Source organism: Boleophthalmus pectinirostris, unplaced genomic scaffold, assembly GCF_026225935.1.
Source record: "Boleophthalmus pectinirostris isolate CB_2022bp ecotype Guang Dong unplaced genomic scaffold, ASM2622593v1 HiC_scaffold_17, whole genome shotgun sequence".
NCBI classification, from domain to species: domain Eukaryota; kingdom Metazoa; phylum Chordata; class Actinopteri; order Gobiiformes; family Gobiidae; genus Boleophthalmus; species Boleophthalmus pectinirostris.
Genome location: NW_026571115.1, coordinates 12480482 through 12495424, shown reverse-complemented (window position 1 = coordinate 12495424; position 14943 = coordinate 12480482). Strand labels below are relative to the sequence as shown.

General features: G+C 37.7%; 1 protein-coding gene across 1 annotated transcript in view; it reads left to right on the top strand.

The window, feature by feature from the left end:
- The window catches only part of asic2 (acid-sensing (proton-gated) ion channel 2), a 673491-nt gene extending 661801 nt beyond the window's left edge, over positions 1-11690 (top strand). The window contains exons 9-11 of the mRNA XM_055152913.1: positions 4356-4435; positions 6484-6552; positions 11124-11690. Coding sequence (XP_055008888.1) covers positions 4356-4435; positions 6484-6552; positions 11124-11225 — 251 coding nt within the window. The 3' untranslated portion in view covers positions 11226-11690. The remainder of the gene's footprint in view (positions 1-4355; positions 4436-6483; positions 6553-11123) is intronic.
- Positions 11691-14943: the final 3253 nt, after the last annotated feature.

Below are 14943 nucleotides of genomic sequence, written 5' to 3'. Positions count from 1 at the left end.
TTCTGTCCTTGTGAGAGACAATTCCTTTATAATATATATTTAAACACACACATAAGATCAAACTGCAGTCTGAAAATGTATAATGGAGACAAAATTGCTTAGGTGACTTTTATGTGACACTCTATTATTATAATGTAGCCTCCACATTCTAGATTGCTGCTGTATATGAAACCTTATACAGGAGATAGTTACCCAGCGCCAACAAGACTTTTACTGAGTTCAACCTTAAGTTAAAGGTGCACTATGTAACTTTTTTATTGGGCTTGTTTCTATGGATATGTCATTGCTCAGCCTGGAATGTTCCACAGTATGACATTAAACTGCTCTGCCTAACATTTATGAAATTACAGGTGTTTTTATAGCTCAAAAACACCAAGAACAACAGGCTGACTGTGAGCGGAGTTGCTTCTCCACAGGATCTGATCTGTAACTTGGTTTGGTTTGGTCTCCATGAAGTTAGAAAGGTTTAATACCTCAACTGTGAAAACTGTGAAACCTTCCAGACAAAGCAATAACATCTCCACTGAGAAAATTGTTTGACGGACCCTCCACCAGAAAAGTTAGACAATGCACCTTTAAGTCCTAGCTTGTTTTCTTGCCTTAAAAGTTTGACAAAAACACAGCAGTTGGAAGGCCATTGTGTCCTGCTGAGCCTCTTTCTGCTCTCTCCAGTCTTCTGCAGAGACACTCTGACCAGTGGGGGACTCATAGTATTGAGCTGCTGGGAGTCAGCGGTCAGTAATGACTCAAATAAATCATCGACTTAGCCTCAGTCCACAGTCAGGGTCAGATCTGGACAAGGCTCTGGAGATCTCAGATAAAAAACTGTTTTTCAGCAAGTCTGCATTACATAACAGAATATTATCTCTACTAACAGGTAGAAGTAAAACCAATAGTGCTCATGCCTCACAGCAAGAAAGTAAAGGGTTCAATTCCCAGATCACCCAGGCTTTTCCGTGCATGTTTCTCCCTGTGTCTGGGTTTCCTCATTTTCTCCTGGGCACTCTGTTTTCCACATACAACCCAAAGCAAAGTAAAATCCTCCAGCTAAGATAGTCCTGACCAAGACTAGCTCAAGATCTGGAGATGGGTCCCCTGGCGCAGCACTGTAACAACCACTGTTCCTGACACGGCTGCTCCAAATGCAGAGGACAAAAGAGTGCACCTTAACCTATAATATTTACCTTTAGTTGATTCTAAAAACCTATGTCCAATTGTGTATTAGGAACTTCAATACATCAGAGTTTGCTAAATATTCAAAGGTGCACTAAGAGGGGTCTGCCACCTGCTCGTCTCCATGGAGATGTAAGGGCATTACACTTATGCATTTATTCAATTACAGGTGAAAAACATATAGATTACATCTCCAGAGATCTGACCTGTAACTGGCCCTGGTGGCATGACTTTTCATTTTGAAAAGTTGAATGCCATGCTTTGGAACATTCTAGGCAAAGCAATAACATCTCCATGCAGAGAAGAAGTTATAGTGTACATTTTATCAGCAGGGAAAACATTTAGATGGAAAAATAGTTTTGCGCCTTAATATTTATTGTGTGTGGGTTTTTTTTCTTTTTACTAGCGGGGAACTTTTGATATTTTTCTGTACTTCTATAAAGTATGAGCTGAAGAGTGTTGAATAAATATCTTCTATGACTTTATGACATTTTATCACTCGAAAACACTGTGCAAATCCTTGGTTATACAAGTGAATGACTACAGGATTTAAAAAGTGGTTTTATTTTTAGACATTTCACCTTTAATTCAAGAGGCTGACTTAACACTGACTGATTCAACACTGATTATGAGTGAACCGTGTGCTCACTAGAGGGAGTTGGACCTGAAACCTTCTTAATGCTTAAAGTGAGCGGCTAGAAGAGTTTTATCGTCATATAGATTGATAACACTTGTCTAAGTTACCATCAACCAAATGCACCAGCCCAGAGCCTTTATTGTTTATTGTTTATTTTGATCCCCATTAGTATCTACTGCGCACTGCGTCAGCTACTTTTCCTGGGGGCCTTGATAGGATATATATATTGGGAACAGCATCCAACACTGAAATCTATGCCAGGTACAGAACTAACTTTGGCTTCTCAAAAAGAAAAAGTCTAAAATCCATTTATAGATGTGGTGTACCTTCTACTCCGCCTGTCAGTACGATCCTATAAAATACATCTCACTAAACACAACCTTCCACACCTGAGATGATCACATATATACATTTATAGAGTGATAACAGCGCCATGGCAACAAGATAGAAGGAGTGCAGAGGTGAAGTCAGTGCAGACTGAATACTGGAGCTAATATTAAAATGTTACAGTATTACTTTTTGACCTTCAGTACAGTCCAACAACTTTGCAGCCATATCCCAAAGAAATAGACAGAATAGTTGACTCTACATTTAGCCATAAAGCATGAAGCAAGAAAGACTTAAAAAAATAGAGTTTATTACCTCCGCCAAGGAGGTTATGTTTTTTCCGGCGTTTGTCTGTTTGTTTGTTTGTTTGTTTGTTTGTTTGTTTGTTTGTTTGTCTGTTAGCAACATAACTCAAAAAGTTATGGACCAATTTTGATGAAATTTTCAGGATTTGCTGGAAATGTGAAAAGGAAGAACTGATTTCATTTTGGGGGTGATCCGGAAGAAATCCTGGATTCTGGATCACTTTGAAATTTTAGTTAACATTGTGGTAAATGGGGCCAAAAATTTGGTTTCTCAGTATCTTAATTAATTATTGACCAAACCCCATGAAATTTGACTCAGGGATGGACAATGGGATCCTCTTTCATATTCCAAAGGCTGATCCGGATCTGATCCAGAAGACTGATTTTATCGCAATTTATATAAAAAATGGGGGTAGTCCTTGGCGGAGGTCTGCGCTCTCTGAGTGCTTTTCTAGTTAAGAATGATTTATTAAGTACTTAATCTAATCCTAATTAAAGCCACAGTATGTAATGTTTTAGCCAAAAATAGTCTAACATTAAAGTTTGTGTGTGTGTGTTGATAGCACTGAAAAACTGTCCTTTCTGTGAGCGGGCTTGTATCACCACAAAATCACCACTCTTATTTGTTTCCATGGAAATGCTGTTCCTTTGGCTATAATATTCTAGCCAGGCTGGTGCTACCTAGTGCCTCCTCTCAATTTCATTTCTCTCCACGACTAGGTCAGGAATCAGAATATAATAGACAGTTCGCAAAAACCCCAGAAGTACAAGTTCGGGCACCAGCCAATCAGTGAAGAGCCATATACTCAGTGTCAGCGATTCCCGAGATCATGGATTTAAAGCCAGAATAAAGAGAATGTTTGGTGAATTTCATCAAGGGGAAAGACGTTATTGTCCTTCTTCCTACGGATTTGGGAAAAGCTTAATATACCAGTTAGCTCCATCAGCGGCGCATTATATATGTCATAACCAAATAGCAGCGATTGGTTAAATGATAAAAAGTGCTCGTCTTTTGTCGAGTGAATGAATTCCAACACTGTTTCTACGAAGTGAAACGAAATGAAACCGGCTGATGAACCAGGCTAATAATATTCCACATTATGGCATAAAACTTTTTGTATTTCTTAATCTTTATTAAGGACATCACAATCGTATTAGACAAGCCAGATGGATTTTTTATTGGAAACATACAATCATTTTAATTTACTTTTAAATTTGTTGTTATTATGTTGTTATTTTAAAGCCCTTTTAGCGGAGAAATAGGACTAACCGAGAGATTGTCCTGTACACAGGAACAACGCAATTACCACTAGGAGCTCTGAGTGTCCATTTGATGGTCCTGGCAAATTCTGAATACAGTGTTGTATCACAGTTAAGACACTTAAAATTAAATTTAAGAATTTGCTAAGTTAAAAAGGTTATGTTTCTTTAAAATGTCACTGTGGTGCCAGTGTCTGTGCTTTTTGTCAAGGACCTTAAGGGTTACTTTGTATAATGCGACCATGAGGTGATACAGTAATATAGATGTGAGACGATCACTGCATTCATGAATAGTTATGAAGTCTATCTATTTCCATGGAGAATATTCTTGATGTGATGGCGTTCTACCTCCATACAATCCTGCAGGTGATGTGCTACCTCCAGAAAGTGTCAAACTGAACCTTTAAAATTGTAGCCTGAAAAAATCATTCTTAATAAACCATTCACCATGTTCACTGTCAATTAAATCTTTATTTATACTTTACGACAATGTATGATGGGTTTTACATTTATTACCTGCTACAATTAACTCAGTGTTTTGTAGTTTTGTAGGACATGTTCAGTTTCCCACATTTCTCTCTCTGATGTTTCACTGTTGTCCTGGTCAAATGTGTGTAGTATAACTGTTTTGTTGTTTCTGTCTGAATCTGCAGGTGACATCGGCGGTCAGATGGGGTTATTTATTGGCGCGAGTATCCTCACCATTCTGGAGCTGTTCGACTACGCTTATGAGGTCAGTGAAAATGATTTAAACAGCACATTTTCAGGAGTCTGTGATCAATACGAGCGTTCACGGCCCTGTTTAGGAGTTTGATTTTCAACAAATAGGTGAGAAAAAGTGTTGGCTAATTCTATCGAGCTTGTGACTGTAATTTTATGTGTGAAAGACTGCACAAATTAGTAGTTTCCAATAGATAAGTCTTTTCTTTAGCATCACACCCCCAGGGAATGTTAAAGACTTCAGCTGCAAAGTATCTATTACCTTTAACCTTCAACTTATAAAACTCACTATATATAAACTTCTAGATAGATGATAAGGATACTTCTTTGAGCTGGCTGAGTTGAAAGACTTAACTGCTTATAATAATGCTTTCAGAATTACCTTTATAGCGCTAAATGCTACCGTCAGGACTGATCCAGGCTGCTTTAATCTCCAAACTTCTGACAGGCACATAAAGGTCTGAGCTCCTGTGGCTCGGCAAATAACACAGAAAGTGCCATAGGTATAAAAGATCTGCCTTTACTTAAACTTTTTATGAATACCTGCCTGCCTTCTATTGATACTTACATTTTGCAGCTGATGCCATCAACACTCCCTGGGGGTGTGAAGCTAACTGAAAGCACTACTCTGTTAGAAGCTCTGTTAGGGTTATTCAATTCAGACTTAAAAGGTCCATATTACGCTATTTTCTGATCTATGTTGTAATGTTTTCTCGTCTTAAACATACCTGGAGTTTTGTTTGGTTTCATTCACAAATGCTGGTAATGAAGGAAGTGCTACATTGTGTTTTACACCTTCACCTTCATCTTTTGGATAACTTCAGCCCTAGAATTGACAATCTCTACTGAACTAAAGGTAAAACCAGAGGCGGCGCTACCATTAGGCAACAGTAGGCGGTCATCTAGGGCCCTCGAACCCAGAGGGGCCCCCAACCAATTGCCCTCAGTGCCACTAATGGCCGAGGCCTCAGAGCAATTAGATTTTTTCTCAGTATGACATTAAATGAGAATAGTTTACTTTTTAACAAGAAAACACCATGAAAATAGTATTGATTTTCAAATCTATTTTTACTGGCAAAGCATTCTCCCCTTTTCACATTAGAATGGACGAGTCAGCTTGACCCTGATTTGAACATAATCATAGCATAATCATAATCATATGTAATGGATGTAAATAAAAATGTTGTACTAGCAAAAAAATACAACGACTTTAAGCTCTGGTTATCCCAGTAGGCTAAGTTTCCAATCCACCATAATTCAAATAAAGATGTGCGTGTCTCATGAACAATGGGGAAAAGCAGACAATGAATAGTAAAAAAATATACAAAAATACATAAAAGAAAAAACCCAACAAAACAGTGCATTATAGTGAGGGTCCCAAATTCAAGTTCACCTAGGGCCCCCAAATCGCAAACTTTTTATACCATTGGGTAAAAAGGAGTTGTTTATTTATTTATTTATTTAATGAGACAGGAACAGCTCACATTTTTACATTAACCTTAACAGGAGAGATGCTTTGTTCCAGGTTATAGCACTGTATAGCTGTATAACTTGAAAACTACCACTACATGACATCACAAGGTGGAACACAGAATTCTGACCTTTGGAGATGTAGAAAAACTATTGATAAATGATTACTCAAACATGTGTGAATGAAACAAAACACAGCTCTAGGTACAGTATGTTTTTTGATGAGGAAACAATAACATGACCTAAAGCTCACAAGAGTAGAATTTTCATAATATGGGATCTTTAAAACTGGATGGTTGATGTTGATGAGTTGGATTTTTGCTCTGTTCAGTACCTTCTTTTGTTGTGCCCTTTGGCAAAATTGAATTCATGAACCGTGCAATGCAAAGTGATTTTGACTAGAAAGGCATTAAAAGAAAATCTCAGTTTTTCTATTATTACTGTCATTTTGAGGACCATTCAAAAGAAGTAATATTTAGCTCTATGGCAACGGTTCTCATTTTTCATCACTGTCACCATAATGGATGAATTATTATTAACATGTGAAGAGTCCCCATTAAACAAACTGCATTGTGCTTTTGTGATTCGCAGGTGGTTAAAGAGAGAATACTGGATTTACTGAGCAGAGAGGAAGAGGAGGAGAGCCACGCTGAAGAGGTGGTGAGTGCTCTCTTTGGCTGGTAGAGTTTGGATTAAGCCTTTCTGATCATGCATATCAAAATCTCAGGCGAGGATTTGAGCTGTATCACCAAACCGAAAAGATTAACACACGCTAATGCTTTCCCATCTACAGCTTATTCTGAGAAGTTCAAAAAGTAATGGAAATGCAGATGGAAGCGAATGGATTTTAATGTACGAAATGTGCACCTGCTTGACTTGTACAAGGATTTATCCGGAGCTAAAAGTACTAATTCATATCATTGATCCTGACTGAGATTTGGTTTAAGAGGGCAGGATGAATATGAAATTATATAACCATGCTGTTTTTGCTAATTAAAGATAATCACAGATACGTTTGGTGAGAAGGAGGTTTTAGTCGAGTCAGTTTGATAAGAGTTTTCCAGCCTTCTTGCACGTCTATTATCCAAACTGGAAGATAGTTTGTTTCAGATTTTCACTTTAAAATGCAGGTGAATTTCTTACTTTTATTTTTTAATCCCGAAAAAAAACGTTTACAATCATTTCAAATTTTTTATTTTGAAATGACATGTTCTGAATCTCCTTTGTGTGTTTGAACAATTCTAAATGAAAAATTCATCTCTGTAACATTCAGCGGGTAGTTTCAGTGTAAAAAAGTGTAAAATTCTCACTGAAAACTATTCCAGTAAGTCGCTAGATGGGAATTTGATCTGTAAAATTGAAAATAGAAATGGTTTGTGATAAATTTCATGGGTAAAATAGAGAAAGAAACTTAAACTGTGGATTTCAAAAGCTGCTATCAGATCATTTTCAACACATAATTCCCTTTTATCATTATCATTATTAATAGAGAAGAATGAGTGTCAGTTGTTGCGGAATATTTTTTTAATTGACAAATTTGACATTTTACTAAATTAAATGACATGCAGTTTGTAATAAATTGCATGTCATTTAATTCAATACAGCTCATAATAGTCAGTGAATGGAGCTTGAATTTCTCGTTCACATTTTCACATTTTCAGTCTACGCTTCATCGCTTGCAAAAATGATCTTTCGTGACCTTTCAGGTGTCGTTTTACATTATTAATAGTAAAACTAAACACATACAATTGCAGCATATTCTGAATCTGAACCAGCCCTCTATCTCTCTCTGACTCTATCCATTTACCGTATCATCCATCCATCATCCCAATTATAATGTATTATAGATATTAGGGCCCGACCAATATGGATTTTTTTTGGAGCCGATATGATACCAGTATAACAGGCTTTGGAGGTGCCGATAGCTGATATAATGATATATTTTGTTGATTGAATCTTCAACTGATTAAAAAATTTTGGTTTGAGTCTGTTTAAGATAGATTTACTCTTATTTTGCCTTGTCATATTTAAAGACAGTCGCCTAATGGCATTTTTGCATGACATTCTAGTCAGTAAACAAAGAAAAAACTACCACTATTAGCCTTCAGCAGTAAATGCGTGTGTGCCACGGTAATTAATTATATGAGTAAATGCGGACTATTCACACCTCTATTCACAGGTCATCTACATATCAGTGCAGGTCCAGTAACAAGTACACAGCCACGATAGTCACTTTACTGTATAGTAGTAAGAGAAAGCAGACTGTTTATGTGTGGGAGCTCACAGCAGCTAAAAGCTAACCAATGAGAAATATTTTCAAAACTGACACATTTGCAGCTCTCAGCTCTCACCGCTCATAAGGGGACCTCTCAGATCACAAGTCTTCACAAATAAGTGTCCTTTTAATCCTGACTCAAAACAATCATCCGTAAAAAGAATATAATCTAACATGTTGACAGTCTGTCTATGGGGCAGTCCTCTTTTCTCTGTAATCGCACTTTGATATAAACAAGAATTAGTTTTGTGAAAAATCCCTCAGTCGTCCAGCTGGAATCCAACTGGACAAAAGTTTGTGTGATCGAATACGTTTCGCAGCTCATCCAAGCTGCTTCTTCAGTTCTAAAACGAGCTGTGAAACATATTTGACCAAACAAACTTTTGTCCAGTTGACATTCTGATTTTTCTCCTTTGCCAAGCAGTAGTTTTGTTGCTGGCCTAAACTGCGCTGAAGTTCACTTTTATTTATAGTCAGTATCACAGTAGACACAAGAGCATTTAAATCAAGCGCCTCAGTGCAGCCTCAGAATCCACTGGTGTAGAGCATGTGTATCACGTGACATGACTCTAGAGGTGCGTTCAGGGGCAGTGCGGCGTCACAGGCACAGACATTACTGCTCTGATGAATACTGATGAGGCGCCACATATTAGGTCATTTATCTGTCTGTAAATTGGATTAAATGGACTCAATATAGAGAGTCTACGCTTCATAAGGATGTATAACACGTCGACGTGGACTTGTGGCTCATATCAACTAGATTCAGGCCAATAGCCAATATGTCTCCAAGTGCCAGATAATATAGGCCATCTGATATATCGGTTAGGCCCTAATAGATATACAGTATGAATTCAATCAGGAAAGTTATATTATTGTCCTAGCTACTATCTCATTTCCGTTGTGTCTGTTGCTGTCAGTGATTGGCTTATATTTATGGCTTGTCAAAAAGGAAAACATCAAATGCACTTTTTCATCCTCATTGCAATCCCCTCCTCTGTCCTGATCCTCCCCTCAGCAGCAGAACCAGCAGTCACCTCAGCCTTTCCATCTCCACCTCTTCACCAACATCAGTATCAAGATCCCAGAAGATTTCATATCATTCTCTTCTCCTCACCGATGTCCTTCCATTCAATCAATGCTCACTAAACCATTCATCTAATCTCACTCATTTGTCCATGTAAGTTTCTTCTGGTTCTTCTGCTTATAAATATATATATTCAAATGTATATCAAATGTGCGAGTATTTAAAAGTGTATTGTGTAACTTTTCTGGTGGAGGGTCCGTCAAAAGCTTTTCCCCGTGGAGATGTCAGTGCTTTATCTGAAATGTTTCACAGTACAAGTGGGAACAAACTCTACACAGTGGAAAGTCAGATTTTAGTTTTGCTTTAAATTTTTGGGGGGTAAACACAGTGGTGGATGAAGTACTCAGTTTTGTTACTTTAGTCAAAATACAGATACAAGATTATTCAAGTAAAAGTATCACAAGAAAAAATCTACTAAAACTTTTGATTGTACCTGTTTAAAAATGTACTTTAAGAGTAAAAAGTTAACATATTTTTTAAACAATTAAAGCATCAAATGTTTGATCAAAAATTTAGCTGATTTAAAAAAAAAAAAAAAGCTGTTTTTATGTTTTTGTACATCTGGTTTGCTCAAAGTTGGGACCTTAACTGAAAATAAATGTGCTAAAATAAATAATTAACCATAAAGAAAAGCATATTTTACTTTTCAATCCAGACCTAAAATGTACTTGCTCTAAAATGTAGTGAAATAAATGAAAATGTACAGATACCTAAGATGCATACCTAACTTTTACTTTTGTACTTTGGTTACCTTCCGCCACAGGGTAAATACATGTATAAGAATAGCTGGTGTCCCCGGGGATGATCTGAGAGACAGCAGAAGATTTGTTGGGTCTTGTTCAGTGTTTGTGTTATTTTATTCGTGAGGTTGGAGTACAAACTGATCCTGACTTTTTTCAGTTTCAGCTTTCCTTTAGAATTATTTTTATTTTGAACTGACATATTCTGAATCTAATTTTTATCAACGTGTTTGTCTCATTTGACCTGTATATAGTGATATATAGTGAATTATAAATGAAACAATCAGCTTCACTTATTCAGTTTCAGAAGAAATTCTTTGCAAAAAAAAAATGGCTGCAAGTCGCCAATTTTGAACACTGTATCTGTCAAAACAAAAACAGATAAAAATGGATTGTGACAAATTCCATGGGTCAAAACGTTTCTTTGTGTATTTATTTATTTTATATACACAATAAATTTAAAACGTGGATTTCAAAAGCTGCTATCAAATCATTTTCAACACATAACTTCAATTGAATTCCCTTTTATTATTATCATTAATCGAGCAGATTTAGTGTCACTTGTTGTGGAATCATTTTTATTGACAAAAACTTAATGGAACTACCAATAATATGGTAATGGTCACATTTTTCTATAGCGCTTTTCCACCTTCAAGGCACTCAAAGCGCTTTACAACAAGGAACCACTCATCCATTCATACACCAGTGTTCGCAGACACTGTGGGCAGGGTGGGTTAAGTGTCTTGCCCAAGGACACAATGACAGCATTCATCTGTGGGAGCTGGAATCACATCAGTGGATCTGACCACTCAACCTGTGATGTTTACGTCGAGAGCTGGATTCGAACCACCAACCTTTAGATCAGTGGGCGAATGCTCTACCAACTGAGCTACTGCCGCCCGTAATACTGCCAAACCAGGTCAAGTTACAGGTCAGATCTGCGGAAAGACAACCCCACTCACAGTCTGCTCAAACTGCTTGTTTTCTTGATATTTTGAATAATAAAATCACCTGTAATTGAATAAATGTAAAGTAGAGCTATGACATATCCATAGAAACAAGCCGGTGACGGACCCCCAACCAAAAAGTCCCGCAGTGCACCTTTAAATAACCTTGTCCTTGTATTTTGCAGAGCTCCTGTGACCCTGTGGCCAACCACTCGGAGTCCATCAGTCACACTGTGGCCGTGCCGCTGCAGACCGCGCTGGGCACTCTGGAGGAGATCGCCTGCTGATCCTCCCCTGTCCTGTCCCACCAGAGCGCCCCCTAGCCTACAGGAGGACTACAACACAGAGCACCCTGGGACGGGACAGGGACTTGTGAATAGGACAGCTCTGTCACCCAAAAAAGCCACTAATGGAGACAAAGGAGGCGTCAGCGAACTTGCTAGATAAACTCCAAAAAGCGCACACTATAAAGGACTACGCAGGGGACTCGACTTCCCACAATGCAACATGTTTATATCAAATGGACACGTTCATAAGTCGCTCACTGCCAAATAAACTGTGTGTACGATAGGTTTCAAAGAGCATGTATTGATCTCTCTTCTTTGCTGATGCATACACCAGACTGCAGTGTTGCTTTCTGTGCCATGTGCCGTCGCCCCCTACCTGCAGGACGAGGGAAACGCCCCGCTGTGAAATCCTGCTGTGAATGTATAGAGCCAAGAAGTTTTATGATAGTTCTGATGTGGCAAATACTGATGTCATCTCCAGTTTTTGTATTGTTCAAATTTTTATCATTTTATCTAAGGTTGGACCAGATGTGCTAACACTTAAAAAAAAAAAAAATCCTACTTTTTACACTTATGTATTCTACAGACAGTTTAACACATAATTTGTTTCATTTCAGTGCATAAAGGAAGGTTTATTATTCCTAATTTCTATCTTTCTAAGGTTCCAAAGTACCAAAAAAGGTGCACTGTGATACTTTCCTGGTAGGGGAAAATCTTGTCTCTTTTTCTCTTTGTTTTGAAGATTGCCTGGCCAAATGTTCCACAGTAGGGCTTTAAACATAATCTACCTTGATCTATTCATATATCTTGCATTTATGTATTTATCTTTGTTTTGGGTGCTGATAAAATACATCAAAAAACATCTTACTGTTAGTGGGATCGCCTCTCCAAAGATCTGACCAATAACTTAATAGAAGTTTAAAGCTGTGGAACATTTCAGACAAAACATCTTCATGGAGACAAGCAAGTAGATGAACCTACATCAGAAAGGTTACACAGTGCACCTTAAAGAATATAAGAATATAAAAATATATATTTCTGGTGTTTTGACTGGGAGTTAATGTGATTGGATTGAATTAATTTGAATATTTCTTGACCTTTTCCAAACATCATTAGCATTTACATTGAGTGTACATAAGGATCCAGCTGAGATAATGAGCCTGATTGGCGCAGATGCTTTCATTTTATACAATGTAATGTGCCAAGCAAACCAACACTATTTAAACTTTTTTAAAGCGCAGTTCTGTTTACAGTTTACCAGAAGCACTAAATGGGATTGGAGAAAAAAAAAGAATGACAACTTCTAAAATCACTGTTATTGAAAAAGTTTCTACAAAAGACCATGATGCAGGTTGGTTGTCCTCAAAATCTACTCTGGCATTTCTCTGTAAACATTGTGGCTTTACATGAAAATCCTGTGTGTGATGAAGATCCAGTGAAACTTAAAGGTGCTGTACCTGATTTTGAATGTCTAAAAGCATAAAAGAATGAGAACTTTGGACATCTATTACTTGACACGGGTGCGTTGGAGGAGAGGGAACAGCCCAAGAACATGGAGAAAAATCCCATACACCGTCTTACTTGCAAATTGTGAGATTTATTAGGACAAACCATGCAACGCTTCGGCACTAGGCCATGTTTGCGTGATGAAGGCATAGTGCTGAAACGCTGCACTGTTTGTCCTAATCTTACAATTTGCAAGTAAGACAGTGTGCAGGATTTTTCTCTAATGTCTAAAAACATGAAATACAGATGGTTAAATGGTTTGCAATAGGCGAGTTTCATTGTTGACAAAAGCGCGCGTTGCATGCTGGGAATTATTTTGGTCCGCGGCAATAAACACTAATTCAACATGACGGACGGAGCGAGAAAGCACGTAAAGGGCATTGATCCCGGTTATTTATCCACTCTAACGGCAGAGGACTGAAGACGATTTGACCAGAAATTGGTCATAAGCATCGATGGAGCCAAATCACCCTTTTCAACCCCTACAAAATGTGGACCAAACCAAATTTCTGGTCAGAATCGCCAACTACCTGGACAAATATTCACTTCGGAGATATCCACAGTTACTTGGTGGAAACTCCTGGGCCATTCACAGCAGAAAAGATGAAAGCCTAAAAGAGTCTCGATGTGTTGTTGAACTTGTTGGAGTCCACAGTTTTTCTAGGATCTTCTACGTTTTCTCTGCGAATGTTTGAAAGTCATTTAATTCACCGTTAGCGGTTCTTTTCACTCAGAATATGAAAAAGACATTTTCCTTCTTCTGTGCTTCTATTTGTGCATCCGATAATGCAGCAGGAATTTACCATTATCGGGGAGAAATACGCGAGGTTACGCACTGTGTTTGACCGCTACCGTGTTTCTTGTCTCTGACCAAAATATTTCCCAGCATGCAACGCGGGCTTTTAATAACAATGACGTCAGCTGAAACTCGCCTATAGTCCAAACGTACTTATATTTCCTAACACATGAGTTTGTAAGCACTTTTCACAACTTTCAGAGGCCAAAGCGGCGATGCTTACAACAACTAGCATGCTAACAGCACATTTCTAAAACAGCACTAGTTCATTTTAAACTGTTTGCAGCGGTCCAAAATTATTCCTCAGTTATTTCATACACTCTGAGGATCCTAATTATTCATGTGATGATTTTATGAGCGCTTTTCACAACTTTCAGAGGCCGCAATAATGCTAATAACAACTAGCATGCTAACACCGCACTTCCTAGTTTGCAGAGGCTACAACACTTTGTAATTAAACACAGACAGCAAAGTGGTTTTATTTAACCCAAAGAGCAGCTTATACAAAATATACGTAAGTAAAACAAATTTGACTTTATGGCTTGAAAAAAATCAGGTACAGCGCCTTTAATTTTGTTTCTCTGTCAACACTTTAAATCTGTCATTACGAACACATCACAGGTAGGAAGGAGTCCAAACGTCTGTGAGATTTTGTATTATGATTTCCATCTGTAGCTTCTGTCTGTGTCTCTCTCTCTCTCTCATCCTTCGAAAAGACGCCTCCATGGACAGAGCCGGCGGATCCAAAATGGCCGCCCTATCTTCAGCTTCAGATGTTAGTGCTGGACTGCAGTTTCCTAATCTGTGATGCAGCTTACTTTGTGTGTTTTTAATGTGAGTCAATTAAAAGATAAAGTTGTTTTTGCAGCAGTGGCTCCCTGTTGTGAAAGTGATTTATTTCTATTTTACAAATCAAATCAGCCTTTGCATAATACATGGAGTGAAATACGAGCAAATAAACAACGCCACGCTTATTATCTGTTGGAGAGTAGAGCAAGGTCAAAGGTCAAATGCCCTGCGCCGACTGCCATGTTTGTAGTTTTTTTTGTTTGTTTGTTGTTTGTTTTTAATTAACTCATAATTCTTTTTGACTCTTGCTAAAATATTATGATGCCCAATGATTTTAATTGGATTTCTGATTAATTAACACCAAGCTGATGAGATGAAATTAGTTCTGCAATGAAAACAAACCTGGCCAGGACAAATATTCATGAAATAATATTCAGATGGCATTCAAAAAAAAACCCGTCAGACTTGAAATGACTTGTCTCTCAAATTACATTTATTTTCAAATTATTCTTTTAGTTTTTTGAGGTTGTAAGTTGACGAATAACATTTCTTTAATTATATTGCAAAAAAATCACAACAATCAGTGATAATAATAGGCTTCTTTTATAGCTCAGAACAAGACAATAA